We start from the raw sequence: 26577 nt of genomic DNA on the forward strand, positions 1-26577 counted from the left end.
TTTCTTTTCATCTTTCTTCTTCTTTCACTTTTTTCCACCTCTCATTTTGAGGTGTCAACAAAATATTTTTGATGATTGAAATTTGTTGAACCAATAATAATTAAATACTAGCTTTTATTAGTTCTAGTAATGGATTACTGAATTTTTTGACAATGTAAAAGAGACGTTGATCATGGAGAAGTGTGTGTACTGTGTAGTTTAGTATAGCACTGTAGTGTCTCCCTATATATGTGTGCAATATATAGGTCTACAAAAAAAAAGTGTGTGTACGTAGGACATTTCTCTTGAATTGTTGAGCTAATAAATGAATGAGTCAAAACTATACACACAACTACAGAGAGAGGGAGGGAGGGAGACAGGGAGGAACATCAACGTGTGCATTCACGTGAATGTTTGTATGTTTAACAACTAACAAACATCCACGTCGAGCTTCACCCCTAATTACTCATTAACTAAGCGCAATTAATTATAGGATTTGATTATTTCCTACTTAGTTTTTTTCTTTAGGATCATTTGCACTTATTTTCTCTTTATACATTTCTCATATATTTTTATTACAAGATTATTGTATTGCTTTTTTTTTATAAACAAATGTTAGTTGTTAATAATATTATTTGTATTCCTAACTTTAATAAGTGAAGGTATATTTTTTTTATCGATAAACTTTCTCTTTAGAGATTGAACAATGAATCTTCGACTCTCTAACTCATGTAACCGAACTTATACCACTAAAGTTATCATTTGAGCACAAATAGGAGGGAGAGTAGCTCACTTGGTGAGCTAAGAAAAATGAAGAGATTTACAGAATTAAAATATTAAAATTCTGACAAAGAAACTAATTTATTAACAATTAACAACTAGCTTATAAATAAAAACCATTTGAGCATAAATAAAAATGTATTTAAAGTATCAACAAAAAAATTTCTTAAGTATTATGCCTTGCAAGACTCGTTTATGTAGAAGTCAAACAACGTGGAAGCCACACTACACTAGCCAACCTAAACCTAGCTATCACAATTCGTAACCTTTGGCGGCGCGACGATAATCCTTTGATTTTATGCTCCAGTTTCTCTCCCATGGGCCCGAATCATCTAACTTTTTAGTAAGACAACTTTGTATTAAGGATTGTAAACAGTTTGTTTTCCCTCGTCTTATTCTTGGAGCTCCAACTTCAATTTGCACCGTTGCTGAGAAGCAAGAAAAAATTATACTCTCTTCGTCCACAAAGCTTCAATTTATATTTCGTATAATATTTTATTATTTTATAAAACTAAGACAGTTTTTTTATCATTTTTTCACTAATATATATCTTCATTTAATAATTTTTCTCTCATTTATCACATTTTATATTAACCAACCAGTCAACCACAACTCTTCTATATCTATATTCTTTTTTTTGGTACATCGGAAAGATAAATTGCTCCCGTCAGGAATTGATCTCTGAACCTCCCCCTACCCAACTCATATGTCCCTCAACTCCTACCACTTGAACTATCCTACGTGGACCTATATGTATATTTTTATACGAGGTATAATTTAACAAATATATATAAAAGATAATGGTAAAATTAAATAAGAGTATTTTAATAAAATTGAACTATCATTAATTTTCATTGTATTATTATTTGTGCTACAACTTTAAACGACAATCTTTATGGAGTATGTTTTAATAATCAATTATTCCTGAAAAAGTTCAAATTTATTCGATCTCTTATTTTATCAATGATAATTAATTAATGTTAACAAAGAAATTATTAAATTTTCATATATATTTATAATATTTTTTTTAATAAATTCTTTTACCTGCTTGATTCCTACCAATAATTTTCCTAGTTACACTTGTAAAATAGAAGAAATAAAAGAATGATGAAGAAACTAGTTATGCAAGTCTAGAAAAAATAAGAAATAACAAATGAATGAGAAAATTAAACTTTCAAATACATAAAGGAGACGCATTTCGCAAAATATATTTAGTCAAAATATCAACAATAGTATTCCGCTCATACGGAATGTGAAGAAAACCAATATTTTAATCCTTTTAATCCTAACAACTAGTGATGGAGGATGAAAATGATGAAGAAATAATTTTATTTTAGGGGCTTTTATTGCTATAGGGTGAAGTTCATGATGAATAATAATTAAAGATGATGTGGTTTTTTTTACTACAATTCATTTTATTTTATTTTTTTAAAGATTTAACCTTATGAACCTAATACCGTAATCAAAAGGTATTTGTGTAATCTTACACTAAGATTAATATCTATATATAGTAGGTGAATATGTGAATATCATCTATAATACTAGTTTTTTCGATATATATAGTCTAAGTATGTGTGTGTCTCAAAAAAAAGTCTTAAGTATGAGTTTACAGCGAAGTCCCTACTAAAACGAAAATCCTTGTATTTGTTTTGAAAGAAATTGTGCAACTATGCTGAAAACAACAACAATAACAATTTAATGAGGGAGATGTGGAAATAAAGTAAATAAGGAAAATTCTCCTTAATCTTTATAAACGTAGGAAACCTATCGGCTATGGATTTTTTTGGCATTCAACGATCTGGATACTTCAGCCCTTTTGGACCCTCTTGAAACTCTGCAATATATCGTACCAACTTGCCATTGAAACTCTGCAATATCGTACCAACTTGCCAATTGTGATGTATGCCCGCTTTCCTGTAGGAAAGCTAATAATTAATTTCCAATTGAGTTATAATATTTCTTTTGGTTTTGAAAGTATTTTCACAATGAAACTAATATAAATAACATGTACACTACTTTGTATATACTTTATTTTTGTATCTATACAGTTCTCTTCTTATTGAAAATGTCTAATACGAGTCACTCGAAAAAATGTCTCAAGGTATATATATAATAAATAGTTGATCATAGTATTTGAGTTTCACCTATATTTCACCCCAGTTTGATAAATAAATAAAAAATCACCAATTTTCTAAATAATTTTTCTTTTCACATTATTCAGAAGAAGAAAAAAGCCATTTATATATACTTGCCTTTTTTATTTGTCCAGCCACGCCTCTACCACCTCTCACCACCTACACCATAATCACCACCCACCCTTCACTTTGGCCACCCATTGTCTAGAACTTTTCTCCACTGAACTCAACCTTTCCTCCCCCTTCCATGGTTGATTACCCGTTTCCCTAAAATAAAGAGTGAAATAGAGAGAGATCGCTAGAGAAAGACCCTAAAATGAGTGTGTTATGAACGACAAAAGTCCCAAGCGTAGAGAATGTTATCCCAAGAACTAGAGAAGACAAATGATCATCAAAGGAGGCATGATGAATCGCTACCAAGCCTTCACCGACCCACTTTCAAACCTACTGCGCGCCACCGTCGTAGCTAACAACCTATCCAAGCTCCACCTAGTCGATATCTCTACCGCGAGAACCCATCTGACCATCATTGTCACATACGCGAAACCCCAAACATTATGCTCACATGTATAGGAACCTCGACCGTTGAATCTAGCTAGCTCCATCGCCATCTCCCTCTAGATATCTTTCATCGTATCTCCTTTCTCTCTCGCAATCACTCTCAGTATTTTGCTTACTCTATTTGTCTTCTCCCATGTTTTCAAGTTCCTCTAATGCTTGTGTGACTACATTTCTTTGAAAATATGAATTCTGAAAGAAAGTAGAATTGGGTCTAATATGGTGTGTATTTAAGTTGGGCTAAGAGGCCTTGGAAGTCTACGTGTCAAAGAGGAGCAGATCAAAGGGGTGCTCAAATTGGTGTGGAACGAGGTTTGCGTCTAATGAGTGCAGTGGTTTCCCCAACATCTTCACGAAGTACAAGAAAGGGCTATATTTGGTTACTTTAGTGTCAGCCACGACACCAACACTAAATTTGGCTACTTTATGTCGATGTAATAGACGCATCTACGCAAAGAGCTTAAAAAAAAACAGCTTAAACTTTGAGTCAGCTATGTTGACGCCATGTTGGGTTGGCTAAATGATAATTAGATTTTGTCAAAGAAGATGCAAAGTTCACAAGAAAACATAGTGTCTGCCTCCAGATATTTAGCGGCAGCTTGTAGCCATATGATACTTTTACTAATGAACTTTGCGTCGGTCTTTCAAGTGTACATGTCATTGCACGGGATTCGACCTCTAGCGTTGACTTTGCCTGACTTCAATATGAAACCATACGGTCAAAAAACACAACTTCACATTTAGCATCAGCCTAGACGATTTTAAGCGTGATTAATTTCTCCGCCCCACCCCATTATAAGTCTTCTTCTATCTTCTAACCCTTATCAAACAATCCCTAGGCCTTATTTCTCTTCCTTTGTCGCGCTACCCGCATGCTTTTCCCATCGGCCCTATCTCTTTTCTCTGCCACGCTCACTGCCTCTCCTCTTCCACCCCCATCTTGATCCTCTTACCTCCGCCTATTGCTGCGTCCCTGACCCCCTTCCATCACTATTTTCCTCGGCCCCTCCATCCTCTGCCGCCCCCACCCCCATGCCACCCGCACCATCACCATCTCCCTCCACCTTTCCTTTTTCCTTCGGCTCCATGATCTTCTCCTTTCTCTTCGCCACCACCCTCTCTTGTTGTTATTTCGATGAAAGTATTAGATCATGTACTAGACCGATAAAATCATTGTAATAAAATAATTAAATTATTAATACAAAATTAATGTTGTTTATTATTGCTTATGATTATGAGAATCGGTGCCTATGATTGTTATTAGAAATTTCTTATAATTAGTAGATATATGTTAGAATTATTTTAACTATAATAGCATCAAATTTATATTAGAGATTAATAGTGATCCAATTCAATCTACTGTTCATTTTCTCAGTGGCAGATAGAGCTCTATATATAGTTATGAGTAGTGATATATATATATATAGATGCTTATTACTCCCTCTGTTCTTATTTATAAGTCACAAATAACTAATTTTTCTTAGATTAAGAAAATTAATTACTTTTTTTTTTGTTACAAGGAGGGGACCAAGCCCCAGAAAACAAGCAAAACTAAGAAGCTAGCCTATGCGGAATCGATCTAGCACCGCCATCCAAATCCAGAGGTAACAGCCGGTGGCACTCCCCAAAGGGAGAAAGCAGAGAATGGTAACCAAAAGGGAATTCAAGCGCCGCAACCAAGTTGCACTCTCTCGAGATGCGATTAAAACGAACACACCCATGGAAAGCTACCCCTTAAGCAATCTGCTCCAACACACCATGGTGAGGGTGCTCCGGATTCACCCTACAAGACACCAATCTCACCGCCTCAGCGCAGTCACTTTCCACCACCACCCGAGGAAAGCTATGATCGATAGCCAATCGCACCGCTGAAGCCATAGCTTAAAGCTCTACCCTCAACGGGTTGGACGTCCCCATGTTATGACAAAAACCCACCACCCACTGACCCTGAGAATCCCGCACAAGACCTCCCCCACCCGCAACACGGTTGGCCTTAACGGCGCCATCCACGTTAACCTTCACCCACCCCGCGCTAGGCTTCTCCCACCCATGAACACCACCTGAATCAGACCGTAAGGCTTGGCCCGTCAAGGAACCTCCATTCTGATACCGCATTCCCTGCTGAGGCAACCCCAAACACCAAATCTGAGCCAACTCTCGGTGACTCGCATCCACCACAGCCGCTTGAACATAAGCCCAAGCTCTCTGCCAATCTGCCACGAGGCCCTGGAAAACCACCTCATTCCTCATACGCCACACCGCCCACAACACTGTTACAAAAGTACGAGGACACACAGCCGCACCAGTCCAGCGAGCCACCTGCAAGTTAGAAGGAAACCAATGACGCAAATCCTGGCTAAAGAAACTTGGAGCAGGAGCCCTAGCCAGAACCAGCCTCCAAATAGGGACCACTTTCGGGCAATCACGAAACAAATGAAGGATGGTTTCGGGGGCAACATGACACAAAGGACATTCCGCCGACGTTGACAACCCTCTTCGTATCCGCTGGACATTAGTCATGACACCAGTGTTAACGAGCTTCCAGGCGAAAGTTTGCACTCTACACAACACTTTCAACTTCCAAATGCTCTTATACACGACCTCATGAGGACTACGCTGTTCTGCACCACAAAGTAAATCGTACGCTGACTTCGTAGAGAACAATCCATCACTAGTTTCTCCCCAAGACGGCACATCCGGCCCGTTGCTCGGGGTAGGCCCTGGAGAGGAGATAATCTCTGTAACCACTGCTGGAGGCAAACATTCTGCAAACCACCGCACCTTCCAACCATTTGCTTCATCAAAGAAGTACGAAACAGGATACCCCAACATGGACTCAGGGATCGGAGTGGTCACCACATCACCAAGAACTACCCCCGAGACAAGCCACTTATCAATCCAAAATCTCACGGTGCTGCCATCCCCAACTTGCCAAATCAAACCCTGCACCAGCCAGTCCCAAGCCTTTCGAATTCCCTTCCACGCCTCTGATTCACAACGCTTGCTGCAAACCACTGGCATCGTCGCATCACCGCAACCATACTTCCCCCTAATGACCCGAACCCATAATGAGTCTCGGTTGGATAACAATGCCCACCCTAACTTCATGATCAACGCCTGGTTAAACTCCTCCATACCTCGCAGACCCAGCCCCCCTTGAGCCTTTGGTGAGCAAACCACATACCAACTCACCTGACTCATCCTTAGCGCGCCATTCACAGACCCCCACACAAAACCACACTGCAACTTCTCCACACACCCCTTTCGGAAGCAACATTGTTTGCATACAATAAAGGGGCAACGCCTGCAACACTGCTTTAGTAAGCGTAACCCTTCCCTCGAGGCTGAGGGAACTCACTGCCCAAGCCGCAAGTCTCTTCTGCGTAGCATCCAGAATAAACTGATAAGTATGCTTAGTTGCTCTCTTATGCAGAAGTGGCACACCCAAATATTTCCCTAGGTCAGAAGTTAAATTGATCCCAGTCACCTGGCTAAGAGAAGCTGCCACCGTACGAGATACATTCTTAGACACTAGCATATGTGACTTCTCTAAACTCATCTTCTGGCCAGAAGAACCACAAAACTCATTCAGGCATCCCTGCATAACCTGAATCTGCTCAACCGTCGCTTCGCCAAACAACAAGAGATCATCCGCAAAGAACAGATGGGTAATCGCCGGTCCTCCCTTAGACAAGTACACCGGTTTCCAACGAGCCCCATTAACCCCTCCCTGGATCAAATGAGCCAACCTCTCTAAACTAAGGACAAAAAGATAAGGTGAAAGCGGATCACCCTGCCAGATACCTCGAGAAGGTAAAAAGCGCTCTGCTTTCTCCCCGTAAGACCCAGATTTCAAAACTGGATTAAATAATTATTTTTCAGACCCACGCGTAGGATCGGTGTAATCGTGACAGGAGTTTGCTGTTTGGGAAAGTTTAATGAAGAAGAAAGTTCAGGAATTGGTTAAGGATAGTACCATGGACGTTTTAGGAGTTAGCACGAGTCGTCTGCACACCCGCCTTATGGCGAGAGTGTTCAGAAAAGGCTAATTCCGCTCTTAAAGCACTGTTTAAGCAAAATTCTAAATCCTTGGAAAAGTAAGAAGTTCTATTTATTTTTCCCTCGACCAGCGTTTCATTTCGGAACTCTGGACTGTACGCACGATAGGTTTCACTTCTCGGAAGTCTGACGACGCTAAATTCTATTCTCTCAAAACTCTAAATTCAAACACTGAATGAAGATTTTTTCTATTCGGAGCTTCTAACGAAGTTTCCATCCGCGTTGCCATCTTTCTTTCGACGTTTCCAATCTTTCTTCAGAACGAAGTTTTGTCATCCGACTTTCACAGCAAAAAGTAGTTTTTCGGGGCAATTTAACTCACACCGCTTTTGGATCGTTTTCTTCAAATTCAAGAGACTTGTTTTGAGTTCTAGAATTCTGTCGCCAGAATCTCGCTTAGAATTCACAGATGAACGTACTGCAAAAATCAGAATCGCGAAATATTCATTTTCCCGCGATTTCACTCTCCTATAAATAGGAAAAAAATCACAAAACTCACCACATTCCCCCATTGAGGCCGCGAGTGAGAAGAGGAGAGGGAGAGGAGAGATTTTCTTCGTTTCTTGACGGATCTTCGAGCTGTTTGTCTCTACTTCACGGCACAGAGGTAATCTACTTACTTCTTACCTCTGATCATTCTTTTTATCGCGTTTCCTTATCTCTTTCTGAGCTCAAAGTTTCGAGCTTTTCGTAAAATTGTTCGATTTTCCTGATTTTTCTTTTGAAATACCTTCCATAGTTGCCCAACAAGCTAAATCATTCGCCGATGCGCGCCGATTTCGATCGAGTCGCCAAAAATCTGAAAAACTGTATAAAAACTCATTTACGCACATATTGAGACTTTATCTTCGAAAAGCCACAATCCAACTTAGTGCCTTTAGGATTAGTTGCTTTAAATGTCGTTGTGAACAACCCCATCAAATTTGTTTTCCGAAGTTTCAACTTTGAGTTTTTGAGCTTTAATTTTGGACCAAAGTGCCCCTAATTAGTAGTAATTCGACCCGGTCGTTCCAAAATTTTTCCGACAATTTACTTGCCCTAGTTTTACCCTAAAACTACCTAGGAAATAAATTAGATCGAAGAAAACGCGCCGGAACCCTTTTTCCCTTGAGTGGCCGAGAGCATGTTCTTGAGAGGGGGAGAAATTCGTTTTTCGCGATAACTCGTCTTTTCGTGCTCGATTGTTGTACTCTGAAGCTTCAAACGCTTTGTCTATCGTTAATTAGCTGTGTTGTGATCGAGCTAATCGATTTTTTATTGATTTTCGCTTTGTTTTCTCCAAGGTTCAGTTGAGGGAACTTCGGGTATTACTGACCTAGATTGTGAGGATAACCTATACCGCGAGGCTGGAGAAACTCGAGGTTAGGGCAACTTACTTACTAGCTATTGTATTGTAGGCGTCGATAAATTCGACTTGAATATTGTTTGATATTGAATATTGCTTGGATATTGTCTATCGCTTGAATTGGAAAATATTTTCTGGAGGCTTCGGCCGAGTGAACTTATATGAGACGTGTGTCTCCGTTTTCTGAGAGGCTTCGGCCGTTTACTGGTTTCCGTCTTACGATTTCCGCACTAAATTATTGTTGTATTGATATTGTTATTGAACTGTGCGCTTTGTCGCGACTACGGAGTGTGGAATCATAGAACGTCCTACTTGTATTATTTCATGTTGAATGAACAACCCTAGGCGAGTCCAAACCCGAGGTTTGAGATTAAGCCGATTGGAACAATTAGACTTTCCCCGGGGGATTACATTTGGGGGGATTTTGGCAAACTTGAAATGATTAGAATTTGGAACTAGAGATCTTAGGAAAATTAGTTTTCAAGAATGAAACTCATAACTCGACTAATTCAACTTTAAATATTTTTATTAACGAATAAAACCATAGGGAACTTAAGTGGAGAAATGATTGCGAAAGACGGGGAAATGTCGACAAGTTCTAGAGCTATTGAGATTTGGTGGACGCCACGAGGGTGAGCCACGGTGACGATAGAAAGTCACCGAGTACATGGGTACTCTTTTTGTTGGAATTTATGTCGTAGAGTCGACATTAAACCCTTGAGTTTTGAAATTGAGATTAAAGCTAAACACTTGCGTTGTGAGGACGATTCGATATTTGGCTAACCATATTGCATCATGCATACATTCGGGGCTTGAGACGATCGGAGGATCGGGCTACGGTGAAGTTGAGACGGCTTCGGTCGGCTTCACGAAGGTTTGAAACAGTCGAAAGATTGGCCTTCATCGAAGAACACCAAGAGTGTATCTTCGGCATAGCGGGCGGAAATGGTTAAACCTGGAGGGGTTAGGACTGATCCGACTATGCATGAGTTTGTAAGTGACACCCGAGCAGAAATGGTTAAACACTAGGCCGGTGTTAGGACTGACTCGATGGTGCCCATCCCAATTGAATTATCCGGATCATTTGAAACACATTGCAAGCATACATGCTCCCTGACTGGAATTGTGTGCTATTGTCTATTGAATTATTGTTAGAGCCGATAACATGCTAGGAATATATATAAACATATATATATCTATACCCCCAATCACATGTTGTTTGTATATTTACTCTATTCCGTGAGTTGACCCTAGCGCCTTGGCTTTGGTTTCATGTTTGTGTTTGGGCGGTCGGCCCGCTGCCAGATGTCGATGGCGGATTGGTTTTTGATGGTCTCTCCCTCGGGGGGGATCAGGTTTGAGCTGGTTGACCGACATGCCCCCACCGCTTGGGTGATCGATCCTGTGGATCATCGGGCGACGTATCAAGGAAGGGTCATGGAGGACCGGACTGATGAACGCGGACGTCTGACGAGAGGAGTTCTACGATGCATGGAGCTGAGCTTCAACTTACCACCTTCGGTGCGCTGTGGACCGGACACTGGCCGGAGACCACCTTCACCACATTCTTCTTCATCCGACGACGAGGATCCATCTGAGATCGAGGCTGATACATAGGCACCTGTCGCGCCACTTCTTGCTACTGCTGTCGATCCTAGCGACGTTGCGTCGTCCTCGAGGCTCATGGAGCCGAAGGGGGAGCCTGTTGTTCCGTCTGCCTCTCGTCGTTTGCCATTTACTCCACCACGCGGCTACAGCGTGGAACCCCTGGTTCGTGTGGTGGAGGAGGATGTCCTTTTTGAGGAGGTAGATGTTGAGATGGGTTCGACTAGGGTTGTACGCAGGTCAGTCCGGAGGGAGGTCGTGGACTTGGATACTGAGATGATCACAGTGGACTCTGATTCTGACACTGATGTCGACTACTAAGTCGGGAGTGACGAGGAGGAGGAGGAGGATCTTTCTGCGGTACTGGAGGGTAGGTTTAGGCAGGAGTCATATTTTGTGTAGAGCTCTGATTTGTTTTGTTTTGTTTTGGGACAGGGTAGGTTCCCGACGCATAATTTTTTGTGTGGATCTCTTGCTGAGGGATCACAGAGAGTTAGTCGGACTGTAGGGGTCTTTGCTTATGCCATTTTGAGGGCCACCTTTCTTCTGGAGGATTGTATTTATAACTTTATCACTCACGTTTCTGGATCTGTAAATATTTGCCTACGGGCACACTACTTTGGAGTCACTGCGAGAGCGCGTGACGTTGGAGTGCAGCTGAGGCTGTACCTATTTATATGATGTACATCGGTTAGGTTTGAATTGCGGGATTATGTCTTTATCTTTATGACGTTTTCATTTCAACAAGAAACAAACGAAAAAAAAATACTTGTTTTCCGCTTAAAGTTTATTTTTAAGTTACTTAAGTGACACCTAGAAATCGGGGTGTTACATTGTGGTATCAGAGCCTGGTTGAGTCTTTCGGGAGTCTTTTGGGAGTAGGTCTTCTGTGCTAGGTTGTGTGACTCTGCAAAGAGAAAAAATTGATTATCTGCAGAGCGATTTTCGTTCTAATTGGTTGCATTGTTACTTGGCCATATAGTATAGTTTTCTAGTGCTATCGTATGGTTAGGACTAACTGTTTGCTTGGGGTAACAGACGATGGGGAACACGAATCAGCTAGCTGAGATGATGGCCACTATGACCCAAGCAATGACTAATCAGGCAAACGACAACGCTCGGAGGCGTGCTGCAGAGGAAGCGCGTCAACAACACCAGCGTCAGAGGGAGGTGACTCTGGATTAGAACAAGGGGCTGAATGACTTCAGGAGACAGGATCCACCAAAGTTCTCGGGCGGTACTGACCCGGACAAAGCGGATCTCTGGATCGAGGAAATATAGAAAATCTTTGGTGTACTACAGACTGCTGAGGGAGCCAAGGTGGGCATGGCAACCTTTCTGCTTTTGGGCGATGCTGAGTACTGGTGGAGGGGCGCCAGAGGGATTATGGAGGCAAACCATGTGGAGGTGAACTGGAATTCATTTCGTGCTGTTTTCCTGGAAAAATATTTTCCAGATAATGCTCGCGATGAGCGTGAGGCGCAGTTTCTGACTCTTCGTCAGGGGAGCATGTCTATTCCGGAGTATGCTGCTAAGCTGGAATCCTTGGCCAAACACTTCCGATTTTTCCGCAATCAGGTTGACGAACCCTACATGTGCAAGCGCTTTGTGAATGGGCTGAGGGCTGACATTGAGGACTCAGTAAGACCGTTAGGGATTGTGCGATTTCAGGCATTGGTTGAGAAGGCTACAGAGGTAGAACTGATGAAGAACAAGAGGTTGAACATGGCTGGAGTTGGGGGACCGATGAGGTCGGGCTTCCAGAGTTTTCAAGGAAGAGGAAGATTTCGGGCGAGGAAACCTTACCAACGTCCTGCGGGGAGAGGGTTTACCCCAGGATCTTTCAAGCCGATGGCTGCTGCTGCTGCTTCTAGAGGGTCTGGAAACCGTACCCCAAACAAGGATGTGACTTGCTTTAAGTGTGGGGTCGTCGGGCACTATTCAAATGTGTGCCCAGCATCACAATCGTTATGTTTCAACTGCAACCGACCGGGGCATCTGGCTGTGGACTGCAAGGCACCTAAGGCTGAACCGTCTGTGAATACGGCCAGAGGAAGGCGCCTAGTTGCGAGGGGAAGAGTTTATACGATGGATGGCGGGGACGCCGAAGAAGTGGATGGCTTGATCAGAGGAGAATGCGAAATCGACGGTAATCTTCTAACTGTACTCTTTGATTCTGGTGCAACTCATTCTTTTGTTTCTAAGGATTGCGTATCAAGACTGAATCTGCCTATCACTGCTTTGAGTTTTGATCTTATGGTGACTACACCTGCTAAGACACTACTTGCTAATGCCGCATGCATGCATTGTTCAGTAGTATATAGAGATAGGACTTTTCATGCCAACCTAGTATGTCTATCCCTTAAAAACCTAGATGTAATCCTAGGAATGGATTGGTTATCCCACTACCATGGTCTTTTGGACTGTAGTCGAAAGAAAGTGGTTTTTCCTGACTCTGACCTTTTCGAGTACCTTTTTGCTAACCACATTAGTGCATCGCTGAGCGAGGGCGCTCAAAAGTACTCTACATTGCTAAGTTTAAAGGGTAGGAAGGACTCAGATGTTCATGGTATCCTGGTGGTTCGAGATTTCGCTGATGTTTTTCCTGGAGACGTACCTGGACTACCGCCAGTACACGACGTGGAGTTTGTGATCGACATTGTACCCAGAACCGGACTGATTTCGATCGCACCTTACCGTATGGCACCTGCAGAGCTAGCGGAGTTGAAGTCTCAGTTGGAGGATCTTTCGGCGAAAGGATTTATTCGACCAAGTGTCTCACCGTGGGGAGCGCCAGTGCTTTTGGTCATGAAGAAAGACGGAAAGTCTTGATTGTGCGTGGACTATCGACTGCTCAACAAGGCGACGATCAAGAACAGATACCTGTTGCCAAGGATAGATGATTTGATGGATCAACTTCGAGGGGCTGCCATATTCTCCAAGATAGATTTGAAGTCAGGCTATCATCAGATCAGAGTGAAGGCCGAGGATATACCGAAGACTGCGTTCAGAACTCGTTACGGACACTACGAGTACCTAGTGATGCCGTTTGGAGTGACGAATGCACCTGTTGTTTTCATGGACTACATGAACCGTACCTTTCATGAGTTCTTGGATCGGTTTGTGGTGGTGTTTATCGACGACATCCTAATCTATTCAAAGGACGCTAAGGAGCATGAGGGACATCTGCATCAAGTTTTACAAGTGTTGCGGGAGAAAAAGTTGTATGCGAACCCGTCCAAGTGTGAGTTTTGGCTTGAGGAAGTCAAATTCTTAGGCCATGTTATCTCAAAGGAAAGCATAGCTGTGGATCCAGCGAAGGTGGAGACTGTTTTAGCTTGGGAACAACCGAAGACAGTGACAGAAATCAGAAGTTTTGTGGGCTTAGCTGGGTATTATAGACGTTTCATTGAGGGTTTTGCCAAGATTGTTGGACCTTTGACTCAGCTTACGAGGAAGGATCAACCTTTAGCATGGACATAAGTGTGTGAGACAAGTTTTCAGACCATGAAGGAACGTTTGACGACGTCACCTGTGCTTATTTTGCCACAAACGGAGGAACCTTATGAAGTCTACTGTGATGCTTCACATCACGGCTTGGGATGTGTACTATTGCAACATCAGAAAGTGGTGGCTTATGCTTCGAGACAGCTGAAGACTCATGAGAAGAACTACCCGACGCACGATTTGGAGTTAGCTGCTATTGTGTTTTCGCTTAAAATCTGGAGGCATTACCTCTATGGTTGTACTTTCACGATATTTAGCGATCACAAAAGTCTAAAATACTTGTTTGATCAGAAGGAGCTGAACATGAGACAACGACGATGGATGGAGTTCATTAAGGACTACGAGTTTACGTTGCAATATCACCCTGGGAAGCCAAATGTAGTTGCTGATGCTTTGAGTAGGAAGATGCATGTCTCGTCAATGATGGTTAAAGAGTTGGAGTTGCTGGAACAATTTCGAGATATGAGTTTGGGTGTGACACCGTCTGAGGGAATGCTGAAGTTCGACATGATCAGAATCGCCAGTGGACTGATGGAAGAGATTAGAGAGCAACAATTGCAAGATGCGTTTCTGCTAGAGAAGAGAAACTTGGTGACTCAAGGGAAAGACCCGGAGTTTAGGGTAGGAGCTGACAACATCCTACGATGCAAAGACAGAGTATGTGTACCCAACAACCCAGAATTAAGAAGGCTAATCATGGATGAAGGAAACAAGAGCAAGTGGAGCATTCATCCTGGAATGACAAAGATGTATCAAGAATTGAAACTGAATTTCTGGTGGCCGGGAATGAAGAAACAAGTGGGCGAGTATGTAGCTGCATGTTTGACTTGTCAGAAGGCGAAGTTAGAGCATCAAAGGCCTGCTGGTATGCTACAGAATCTAGACGTGCCAGAATGGAAATGGGATAGCATCTCCATGGATTTCGTGGTGGCTTTACCGAGGACACAGAAGAGGTATGATTCGATTTGGGTAATTGTGGACCGTTTGACCAAGTCTGCACATTTTCTACCAGTGAGAACTACCTATAACGTGGAGAAGTTGGCTGAGATTTATGTGGCAGAGATTGTTCGACTACACGGAGTGCCGACGAGTATTGTTTCTGACCGAGATCCGAAGTTTACTTCGCACTTTTGGGAAGCTCTTCATGAGGCGTTAGGAACCAAACTGAGATTGAGTTCGGCGTATCATCCACAAACTGACGGGCAGACAGAGAGAACTATTCAGTCGTTAGAGGATCTACTGCGTGCTTGTGTGTTGGACAACAAAGGAAGCTGGGATGATCTTTTGCCATTGATCGAATTCACCTACAACAACAGTTTTCACGCAAGCATAGGTATGGCACCGTATGAGGCTTTGTATGGTCGAAAGTGTAGGACACCTTTGTGTTGGTATCAAGATGGGGAGAGTTTGTTAATTGGACCGGAACTTCTGCAACAGACGACTGAGAAGGTTAAACAAATAAGAGAAAAGATGAAAGCTTCGCAGAGCAGACAGAAGAGTATGTCGATCAGCGGCTTAGGACCCTAGAGTTTGAAGAGGGCGACCATGTGTTTTTACGAGTTACTCAGACTACCGGAGTAGGCCGGGCTATTAAGTCGAGGAAGCTCACACCAAAATTCATTGGACCTTACCAGATCACTCGCCGTGTTGGGCCAGTTGCGTATCAGATCGCACTACCACCGTTTCTTTCCAACATTCATGATGTTTTTCACGTGTCGCATTTGAGGAAATACATTCCAGACCCGAAACATGTAATCGAGCCAGACAACATTGAGCTTAAAGATTATTTGACTTTTGAGACACTGTGGGTCAGCATTGGGGACAAAAGACTGAAACAGCTGAGAGGAAAGCAGATTGCTTTAGTGAAGGTAATATGGAACAACAACACGGGAGATGCTACATGGGAGTTAGAAGACAAGATCAAGGAACAGTATCCCAGACTTTTCAAGGAACCCTAAGTTTCGAGGACGAAACTTTCTTTTTGGAGGGGAGTATTGTAAGACCCAGATTTCAGAACTGGATTAAATAATTATTTTTCCGACTCACGGGTAGGATCGGTTTAATCGTGACAGGAGTTTGCTGTTTGGGAAAGTTTAATGAAGAAGAAAGTTCAGGAATTGGTTGAGGATAGTACCATGGAAGTTTTAGGAGTTAGCACGAGTCGTCTGCACACCCGCCTTATGGCGAGAGTGTTCAGAAAAGGCTAATTCCGCTCTTAAAGCACTGTTTAAGCGAAATTCTAAATCCTTGGAAATGTAAGAAGTTCTCTTTATTTTTCCCTCAACCAGCGTTTCATTTCGGAACTCTGGACTGTACGCACGATAGGTTTCACTTCTCGGAAGTCTGACGACGCTAAATTCTATTCTCTCAAAACTCTAAATTCAAACACTGAATGAAGATTTTTTCTATTCGGAGCTTCTAACGAAGTTTCCATCCGAGTTGCCAGTTTTCTTTCGACGTTTCCAATCTTTCTTCAGAACGAAGTTTTGTCATCCGACTTTCACAGCAAAAAGTAGTTTTTCGGGGCAATTTAACTCACACCGCTTTTGGATCGTTTTCTTCAAATTCAAGAGACTTGTTTTGAGTTCTGGAATTCTGTCGCCAGAATCTCGCTTAGAATTCACAGATGAACGTACTGCAAAAATCAGAATCGCGAAATATTCATTTTCCCGCGATTTCACTCTCCTATAAATAGGAAAAAAATCACAAAACTCACCACATTCCCACATTGAGGCCGCGAGTGAGAAGAGGAGAGGGAGAGGAGAGATTTTCTTCGTTTCTTGACGGATCTTCGAGCTGTTTGTCTCTACTTCACGGCACAGAGGTAATCTACTTACTTCTTACCTCTGATCATTCTTTTTATCGCGTTTCCTTATCTCTTTCTGAGCTCAAAGTTTCGAGCTTTTCGTAAAATTGTTCGATTTTCCCGATTTTTCTTTTGAACTACCTTCCATTGTTGCCCAACAAGCTAAATCATTCGCCGATGCGCGCCGATTTCGATCGAGTCGCCAAAAATCTGAAAAACTGTATAAAAACCCATTTACGCACATATTGAGACTTTATCTTCGAAAAGCCACAATCCGACTTAGTTCCTTTAGGATTAGTTGCTTTAAATGTTGTTGTGAACAACCCTATCAAATTTGTTTTCCGAAGTTTCAACTTTGAGTTTTTGAGCTTTAATTTTGGACCAAAGTGCCCCTAATTAGTAGTAATTCGACCCGGTCGTTCCAAAATTTTTCCGACAATTTATTTGCCCTAGTTTTACCCTAAAACTACCTAGGAAATAAATTAGATCGAAGAAAAAGCGCCGGAACCCTTTTTCCTTTGAGTGGCCGAGAGCATGTTCTTGAGGGGGGAGAAATTCGTTTTTCGCGATAACTCGTCTTCTCGTGCTCGATTGTTGTACTCTGAAGCTTCAAACGCTTTGTCTATCGTTAATTAGCTGTGTTGTGATCGAGCTAATCGATTTTTTATTGATTTTCGCTTTGTTTTCTCCAAGGTTCAGTTGAGGGAACTTCGGGTATTACTGAGCTAGATTGTGAGGAAAACCTATACCGCGAGGCTGGAGCAACTCGAGGTTAGGGCAACTTACTTACTAGCTATTGTATTGTAGGCGTCGATAAATTCGACTTGAATATTGTTTGATATTGAATATTGCTTGGATATTGTCTATCGCTTGAATTGGAAAATATTTTCTGGAGGCTTCGGCCGAGTGAACTTATATGAGACGTGTGTCTCCGTTTTCTGAGAGGCTTCGGCCGTTTACTGGTTTCCGTCTTACGATTTCCGCACTAAATTATTGTTGTATTGATATTGTTATTGAACTGTACGCTTTGTCGCGACTACGGAGTGTGGAATCATAGAACGTCCTACTTGTATTATTTCATGTTGAATGAACAACCCTAGGCGAGTCCAAACCCAAGGTTTGAGATTAAGCCGATTGGAACACTTAGACTTTCCCCGGGGGATTACATTTGGGGGGATTTTGGCAAACTTGAAATGATTAGAATTTGGAACTAGAGATCTTAGGAAAATTAGTTTTCAAGAATGAAACTCATAACTCGACTAATTCAACTTTAAATATTTTTATTAACGAATAAAACCATAGGGAACTTAAGTGGAGAAATAATTGCGAAAGACGGGGAAATGTCGACAAGTTCTGGAGCTATTGAGATTTGGTGGACGCCACGAGGGTGAGCCACGGTGACGATAGAAAGTCACCGAGTACATGGGTACTCTTTTTGTTCGAAATAAATGTCGTAGAGTCGACATTAAACCCCTGAGTTTTGAAATTGAGATTAAAGCTAAACACTTGCGTTGTGAGGATGATTCGATGTTTGGCTAACCATATTGCATCATGCATACATTCGGGGCTTGAGACGATCGGAGGATCGGGCTTCGGTGAAGTTGAGACGGCTTTGGTCGGCTTCACGAAGGTTTGAGACAGTCAAAAGATTGGCCTTCATCGAAGAACACCAAGAGTGTATCTTCGACATAGCAGGCGGAAATGGTTAAACCTGGAGGGGTTAAGACTGATCCGACTATACATGGGTTTGTAAGTGACACCCGAGCGGAAATGGTTAAACACTAGGCCGGTGTTAGGACTGACTCGATGGTGCCCATCCCAATTGAATTATCCGGATCATTTGAAACACATTGCAAGCATACATGCACCCTGACTGGAATTGTGTGCTATTTTCTATTGAATTATTGTTAGAGTCGATAACATGCTAGGAATATATATAAACATATATATATAGATATATATATATATATATATATATACCCCCAATCACAGGTTGTTTGTATATTTACTCTATTCCGTGAGTTGACCCTAGCGCCTTGGCTTTGGTTTCATGTTTGTGTTTGGACGGTCGGCCTGCTGCCAGATGTCGATGGCGGATTAGTTTTCGATGGTCTCTCCCTTGGGGGGGGATCAGGTTTGAGCTGGTTGACCGACATGCCCCCACAGCTTGGGTGATCGATCCTGTGGATCATCGGGCGACGTATCGGGGAAGGGTCATGGAGGACCGGACTGATGAGCGCGGACGTCTGACGAGAGGAGTTCTACGACGCATGGAGCTGAGCTTCAACTTACCATCTTCGGTGCGCTGTGGACCGGAAACTGGCCGGAGACCACCTTCACCACCTTCTTCTTCATCCGATGACGAGGATCCATCTGAGATCGAGCTGATACTGAGGCACCTGTCGCGCCACTTCCTGCTACTATTGTCGATCCTACCGACGTTGCGTCGTCCTCGAGGCTCGTGGAGCTGAAGGGGGAGCCTGTTGTTCCGTCTGCCTCTCGCCGTTTGCCGTTTACTCCACCGCGCGGCTACCGCGTGGAACCCCTGGTTCGTGTGGTGGAGGAGGATGTCCTTTCTGAGGAGGTAGATGTTGTGATGGGTTCGACTAGGGATGTACGCAGGTCAGTCAGTAGGGAGGTCGTGGACTTGGATACTGAGATGATCACAGTGGACTCTGATTCTGACACTGATGTCGACTACTCGTCAGGAGTGACGAGGAGGAGGAGGAGGAGCTTTGAGCGGTACTGGAGGGTAGGTTTAGGCAGGAGTTATATTTTGTGTAGAGCTCTTATTCGTTTTGTTTTGGGACAGGGTAGGTTCCCGACGCATAGCTTTTTGTGTGGATCTCTTGCTGAGGGATCACAGAGAGTTAGTCAGACTGTAAGGGTCTTTGCTTAGGCCATTTTGAGGGCCGACTTTCTTCTGGAGGATTGTATTTATAACTTTATCACTCACGTTTCTGGATCTGTAAATATTTGCCTACGGGCACACTACTTTGGAGTCACTGCGAGAGCGCGTGACGTTGGAGTGCAGCTGAGGCTTTACCTGTTTATATGGTGTACATCGGTTAGGTTTGAATTGCGGGATTATGTCTTTATCTTTATGACGTTTTCATTTCAACAAGAAACAAACGGAAAAAAAATACCTGTTTTCCGCTTAAAGTTTATTTTTAAGTTACTTAAGTGACACCTGGAAATCGGGGTGTTACACTCCCCATTAAACATCACTTGGAAAGAACTCAATGAGACACAACTCAGGATTAGGTCACAGAACGAATCAGAAAGCCTAATATCCAGCAAGGTATCCCGCAAAAAGACCTAATTAACTCGGTCATAAGTTTTCTCTATATCAATTTTGAGGGCAACCCATCCCTTCCTCCGCTTCAAATACAGCATCGAACGAAACACCTCCTGGGCCACCACCACATTATCCGAGCTTTGCCTCCCTGGAATAAAGCTGCACTGATTCGGTGCCACAAGACCATCAAGATACCCTGTCAACCGATTGGCGATTACCATTGTCATCATCTTGTAGATGACGTTACAAAGGCTAATAGGCCTAAATTGACGTAGGCTAGAAGGGCTGTCCACCTTTGGGATAAGTACCAAGAGGGTCTCATTAAGCTCCTTCACCTTGGAATGGTCAAGGAAGCAAGCCTGCAGGGTATCCACCACCGAATGCCCCACCACATCCCACTGAGACTGGAAAAAGATGGGATTCAAACCATCCGGGCCAGGAGATTTAAGAGCCCTCATGCTGAACACAGCCTCTCGGATCTCCTCAGCAGAAAAAGGACTCTGAATACTCTCCAAAGCGTTCTGAGGCAAGGTAAGGAAGCACCCCCTTTGGAGCGTAGGAGCATCACCACCATCCTCCGTACAGAGATGACAAAAGAAGTCAACCGTCATCCCCTTCAAGGTATCAAAATCAGTCACCAGTGTTCCGTCCTCTGCCGTGAAAGCCTCAATGCGATTATGCTTCCTCCGCACCTTGGTAGCTGTGTCGAAAAACCTAGTATTCCTATCCCCATGTTGCAACCACATGACTCTAGATTTCTGCTTCCACATGATCTCCTCCTGAATCAAGACTTGATGGTACTCCTTCCATAGCGATCTCTGAAGCTTCTCCAAGAAGGGAATGGATTGCATCTGAAGACGTCTATTAATCCCCTCCAACCGTCGCATAAGCTTTCTCTTACGCCACTCAATATTCCCAAACACATCCTGATTCCACACCTTGACATTCTCTCTAAAAGTGTCGGAAGCTGAGAACCAATCTGACTCCCCCCTCCATGCGTCCTGCACCACCTTTGGGAACGTCTTATCCGTTAACCAGCTTGCCATAAAACGGAAAGGGCGTTCGTGAGCATCCTCGGTGGAAGAGCTATCCAGGAGCAACAAGAGCGGCTTGTGATCTGACTTAAGCTGAGGGAGGTAAAGCACCGATGCATCAGGGAAAGCCTCCAACCACCGAGAGTTCACGACTGCCCTATCCAACCTCTCCTTCACACCATGCCACTCCCAAGTGAAAGGAGGCCCACAGAACAACAAACCGGACATCGCACAATCAGCCATGAAGCTCTGAAACCTTCTCATAGAGTTAAAATTAGGTTCCGCGCCCCCCACTTTCTCATCAGCGTGAAGGTAAGCGTTGAAATCCCCGACTACCACCCACGGATCAGAGGCCATAACTGCAAGCCGACGAAGACTATCCCAAAGAATATTTATTGAAGTAACATTCGGGCTCCCATACACAAAGGTAATAAGAAATCTGGGACCCCCATGAGATGGCTTAATTATAGCTTGAACAAATTGTCGATGATGTTCCACCACCTCAAGCTTAAACCCCAGCCCATCCCACAGGACCCAAATACCTCCTGAGAACCCTTCAACGTCCACAATGAAAGAATTCCCTAGCCCAATGCTACAAACAATACTACGAGCTTTGGACCCACTAACACGAGTCTCGAACAACACCACACAATTAAGATGATGACGGTGAATCAAATCCTTAAGGAGGAGAGGGGCTCCTTTAGCAGCAACTCCTCTAATATTCCAACATAGTGTATTTAACATAATTAAACTTGACAAGAAAAGATGAGCACCCAACAACTCTTGTGAAATCTAGGAGAGGAGCTCCTTTCTCTGTCAGGACGATTACCAGCTGACCCATTATAATGGTGGAGAGATAGCTGACCCACCATGGTCTGGCTTCCATGATGGCCCCCTTTTAACGTTGGATCAATGACAAAACAATCATTCTCCAGTTTCAACACCTTTCTATCCTTGTCAGCGCGCGCTCGGGCTTTTCCTCTAGCGTTTTTTTTTTTTAAATTACCTGCACGACGTTGACTAGGGCAAGAATTCCCCACATGTGGGCCCGCCTTGACTTGCGCCCCCTTCTCTTTCCGGTTAACAAATTCCAAAACCGGTTGTTCCTCATGAATAACATGATTTGTGGGGCCCATCCCAGGGTGATTTGCAACCACCACAATATTCTCCTCCACTAAAACCTCCTCGGTCTGAGGAGCAGTTTGAATTTATGTGCTTACTGGCTCCCTAACAGGCGTCATCAAAGGAGGCCCCACCGACACGTTCTCAACCTGCATTGAATTCCCTATCATTGGGTGCGTGCCCAACGTGGGAGGTTCCACAGTGACGCAGCAGATTCTCCACTCTCCGTAACTGCAGTAACGGCCCCCGAACCTATCGCTCCCTCCTTAGCCACGTTTGCGCCCTCCATAGGCACTACCTGCGCTGCCACTTCAGCCGCCGGGGGGTTCACCATCACCATCAACATGTCTTCCTCATCCACCCCTGCATGTAACACCGCAAACCGTGGCCCTCCTCTCCCGCCAGCAGGCATGGCCTTCCCCCCACTCCGTGGACCTTGGGCCCCGCTCCGCTGCATTTTCTTTACCATCATCCATGGACCAAACTCCGGCGCCACCACCGTTTGCTGGGACCTGTGACCGGCCGGAGCGCCACCGCTCGGGGTTACCTCCGGAGCCACAATGGAGCATTGCTCTTTCTTATGACCAAAACACCGACACTTAAAACATATGAGATTCAGTCCCTCATACTCCACCATGTATTCCTTCCCATTAAACAGGAACTTGGAGACCAAAGACTTCTGAAGATCAACATCAATCCAGAGACGGGCAAACCGAGCCCTTTCTGTAGAAGCTTCTGCACTAAACATGAGGTCCTTCTCCCGCAACGTGTGGCTATCCACCTTCACAAACCGTCCTAGATTCTTGGCAATCTTACGGAAGAAGGGTTTCTCGTAGTACTCCACTGGAAAACGAGGAATTTTGATCCAGACCGAGACCCTGTTCAACTCCCCCTCCGCTGGGGCAAACTCCGGCCGCCACTTCTACACAACCAAATAATGGCCAAGTATCACCCAGGGACCACCGTCAAACACCCGGTCGTAGTCATCCCAATTAGAGAAACGAACTACGAAGAAATCACAGTCAAGGTCAATCACCTCCATCTCACCAGAAGGTTGCCAGAGCCTGGCAAGCCTTGATTGCATTAGTCGCAGCCCAATCCGTTTGCCCAACAGCTTGACAAAAATTGCCCTTTCCCACTTCTTACACGCCGCCTTCCTCTCCTCCCGAGATATTTCAATCACAGGGCAATGTGGATTCATCATCACCTCCTTACGCTCCACAGCTTCCTCCTCCTCTTCAGACCAGGCCTCACTATCCCCAGAATCCGTCTCCGACCCCTCCATCTCCTCATCATCCTCCGCACCACCCTCTCCGCCATTAACCCCCACACCGGTTTCTTTGTAGGAGACCACCTTCCGAGGCTGGTCCCCCACTACCTTTTCCTTGAAAGTGCTTCGCCGGAGTTGATATTTCTCCTCCGACAACTGACCACCGGGACCACTCTCCAGAGCACCACTCGCACCACTCTCCATATTATATTTTGATTTAGCAGATGAAATCACAAGTAATTACTGATAATAAATTTGTACAGCAAATGATTAGCTTTTCTAGACTACCCTTATTTACTTTCATGTGATTTTCTCTCTCCAAGTTAATATTCCAAAAGTTCACCATCTCTTTCATATTAAATATGAGGGTGAATTTGGAAAGAAAAAAAAAATTTAATGTTTACTAGATATTAAAAAGTGACTTATATTTAGAAATAATTTTTTTTAAAAAAATGTGACTTATAAAAAGGAACGGGGGAGTATTTATCATAAAGCCGTTTTATGCTTTGAACACGGTTCTGTAGCTTGGTTAGCTTAATTGATTTCAATTTCCCTATGAAACGTCGAATAAAGACAAGTAATACGGGAATTGTATTGAATAAGCAACCAAGTTATATAATTGAATATAAAACACGCAAAGACACATATCAATGATAAAACTATTCAACTCTATATACCATAAAAACAATCAATGGATGGAGTTGGACAATTATGAATTTTCACATGAAATTGGTGTTACTGCTATGAAAATAATATGAAGATTATCTTCAACCGTAGCCGATGCCAAAAGGACCTAAAATACCATCAACCTATACCACCGACTCTAATAATTACAATTTAGTATCGATTGTTATTTCTGACGAGTTGCTTTTCTCTTAGAGTCAACTAAACTGACTCTAAAAATTTGCGGCAGCTAAACGGTCAACGCAAAATGTTATCTTCGAGCCTTTTAACATCCTCCTAAAACCAACACTAAAAACTACTGCGTCGTCTTTTGGCTCATTGGTGTCGGAATTTGACCGACGCTGATGAGCGCTTGTTGGGTCAATCTGCAAGTGCACAGATATCTCCGGGTTTTAATATCGAATCCACAGGGACCGTGAGTGAGAATTGTGGTTTAAGCTCAAAGCTTGTGAGTTTGAAAGCAAATAAAATTCAGTTCTTGGATTTGTTTGTTTGTGACAAGAGTTTGCAAAACAATAGTAAAGAAAATGAAAATATCAATTGATGAAAATGTTCTGGGTTAATGTTCATCCAATCCTTCCTAGACAACCTACCCTATGCAATTGAAACCTTGAATCATTCCCTTATTGTTATAGCCTAGATATTCACTCATTGATTCCTCACATGAGCAATTCTCCCATACTAAAAGCTAAGCCCAATTCCTTGTGTACTTAGTCATTTATATGAGGTTTATAAGCATGCAATTTTCAGGCCAACAAAACCAATCCCTCACTCTATTACTAGAAGCAAGCAAAGAGAGGTCAATTCCAACCCAAGTCCCCAAATTACAACAATCTTCCAATATGATTGCAATTTAGTCTTAAGCAAAGGTGCACCCAAGCTTATCATGCATAAAAGATTTAAAATATAAGGTAGATTCAAGAACAAGTGCATAGAGATAGGAATTAAGTCTAAAAATTCATGAAATCACATTGAACCCAAAGCAAAAGAAGAGTCTAACCACTCATGGCTAGTGAATCCATACAAGAAATGTAAAGGAAACCTGAAAAATACAAGGTGGAAGCCTCACACAAGCCCCAAAAGCACTTCCTAAGCTTCAATACTTGGTAAAAATCTAAGGAAAAGTCAGAAGTTCTGAACAAAATGGCCTAAAGCCTTATTTATAGGCAAAAAAAGTCGAGCTGGGGCGCTCAAGCGCTGCCCTAGGGCGCTTGAGCGCCCATGTGGCAGATGCAAGGCTCCAGCTTCTGGAGTGCTGGCGCTTGAGCGCCAGGTGAGGGCGCTTGAGCGCCAGCTTCACGAACTTGGTGACTTTTCAGCTTTCTGTAACCCCCTTTGAATGCTTTCTTCAATTCCTTTGCATCTTGGCCTTCCTTTTCCATAAGTTACCTGCTGCAGCACTAAAGGACCAAGACAAGGAGTAAAATCAAGAAATTCACAGGGCTTTTAACCACCTTAGTCCTCACAAAATCATGGCAAAACTCATGCAAGTCATAAACTCTATAAAAATGCAAAAACAACCCTCATAAAACCATAAAATTACCAAAACTTAACTCAAACTCAAATAAACACAAAAATGCATGAGAATGCATGAAACACTACATGAGACAAAGAAAAAGACTCAAAAACACTCGAGTAAATGACCCTAAAACCACTACTAACATAGGGTCATCAGCGCTTTTCTTGTAATGGCGGTGGTTGGACCTTACAAGTTTTGATGGAACAAGGGTGCAATCTTGGTGGAGGATGTTTTGTAGAGAGGATCTAGGTTATAATGCAATGTGGTCGTGATTTTGATGTGGCTAGCTTGTGGAGGTGGTGGTGGCCAAGGTTGTCAATCTTGAGAGATTACCTAATCTCATGGAGGGGAGATAATCTCGCAACGTAATCTCGTAAGACATTAACTCATCTAAAAATAGTATATAATAAACATAATAATAATGAAGACACAACTAATATCATTAAAACTTTACCAAACCATAACAATTAAAACCATTCATAAAATTACCAAATATCCAAATCTAAGTTTCATAAGTCATAACAAAACATCAACACAAGTTATGATAAACTTAAAACAAGAATAAACAAGTCACCATCTTCAATTTTTCAATCCTTCAACATCATCAAATTCAGCACCACTAGAAAAATCATCATTACCATCAAGTTCTTCTTCCTTTGATGAGATAGACTCTTCAGGATGGATCAAGTAGAAAATTCTCAAGGTTTTATAAAACTATTTCAATGACATTCTCAGCAACCTGATTCTCACCATCAATCTAACTAGGAGGGAATCGTGGAGAGGAGGTCAACGCCGAGATGAGGTTGTCTCGTCGGAGGCTTGCCGTAAATCTCACCTAAAAGGAGAAGATGAGGATGCTTTGACAAACTGAGGTGA

General features: G+C 43.0%; 1 protein-coding gene across 1 annotated transcript; it reads right to left on the reverse strand.

Moving 5' to 3' along the window:
• Positions 1–21852: 21852 nt before the first annotated feature.
• LOC130724977 (uncharacterized) lies at positions 21853–23702 on the reverse strand. The gene is made up of 3 exons (XM_057576240.1): positions 23265–23702; positions 22527–23150; positions 21853–22296 (listed from the first exon to the last, which is right to left on the reverse strand). The coding sequence occupies exons 1-3, from the start codon at positions 23700–23702 to the stop codon at positions 21853–21855; spliced, it is 1506 nt and encodes a 501-aa protein (XP_057432223.1).
• Positions 23703–26577: the final 2875 nt, after the last annotated feature.

The sequence above is a fragment of the Lotus japonicus genome, chromosome 6 (genome assembly GCF_012489685.1).
Source record: "Lotus japonicus ecotype B-129 chromosome 6, LjGifu_v1.2".
Classification (NCBI taxonomy): Eukaryota; Viridiplantae; Streptophyta; class Magnoliopsida; order Fabales; family Fabaceae; genus Lotus; species Lotus japonicus.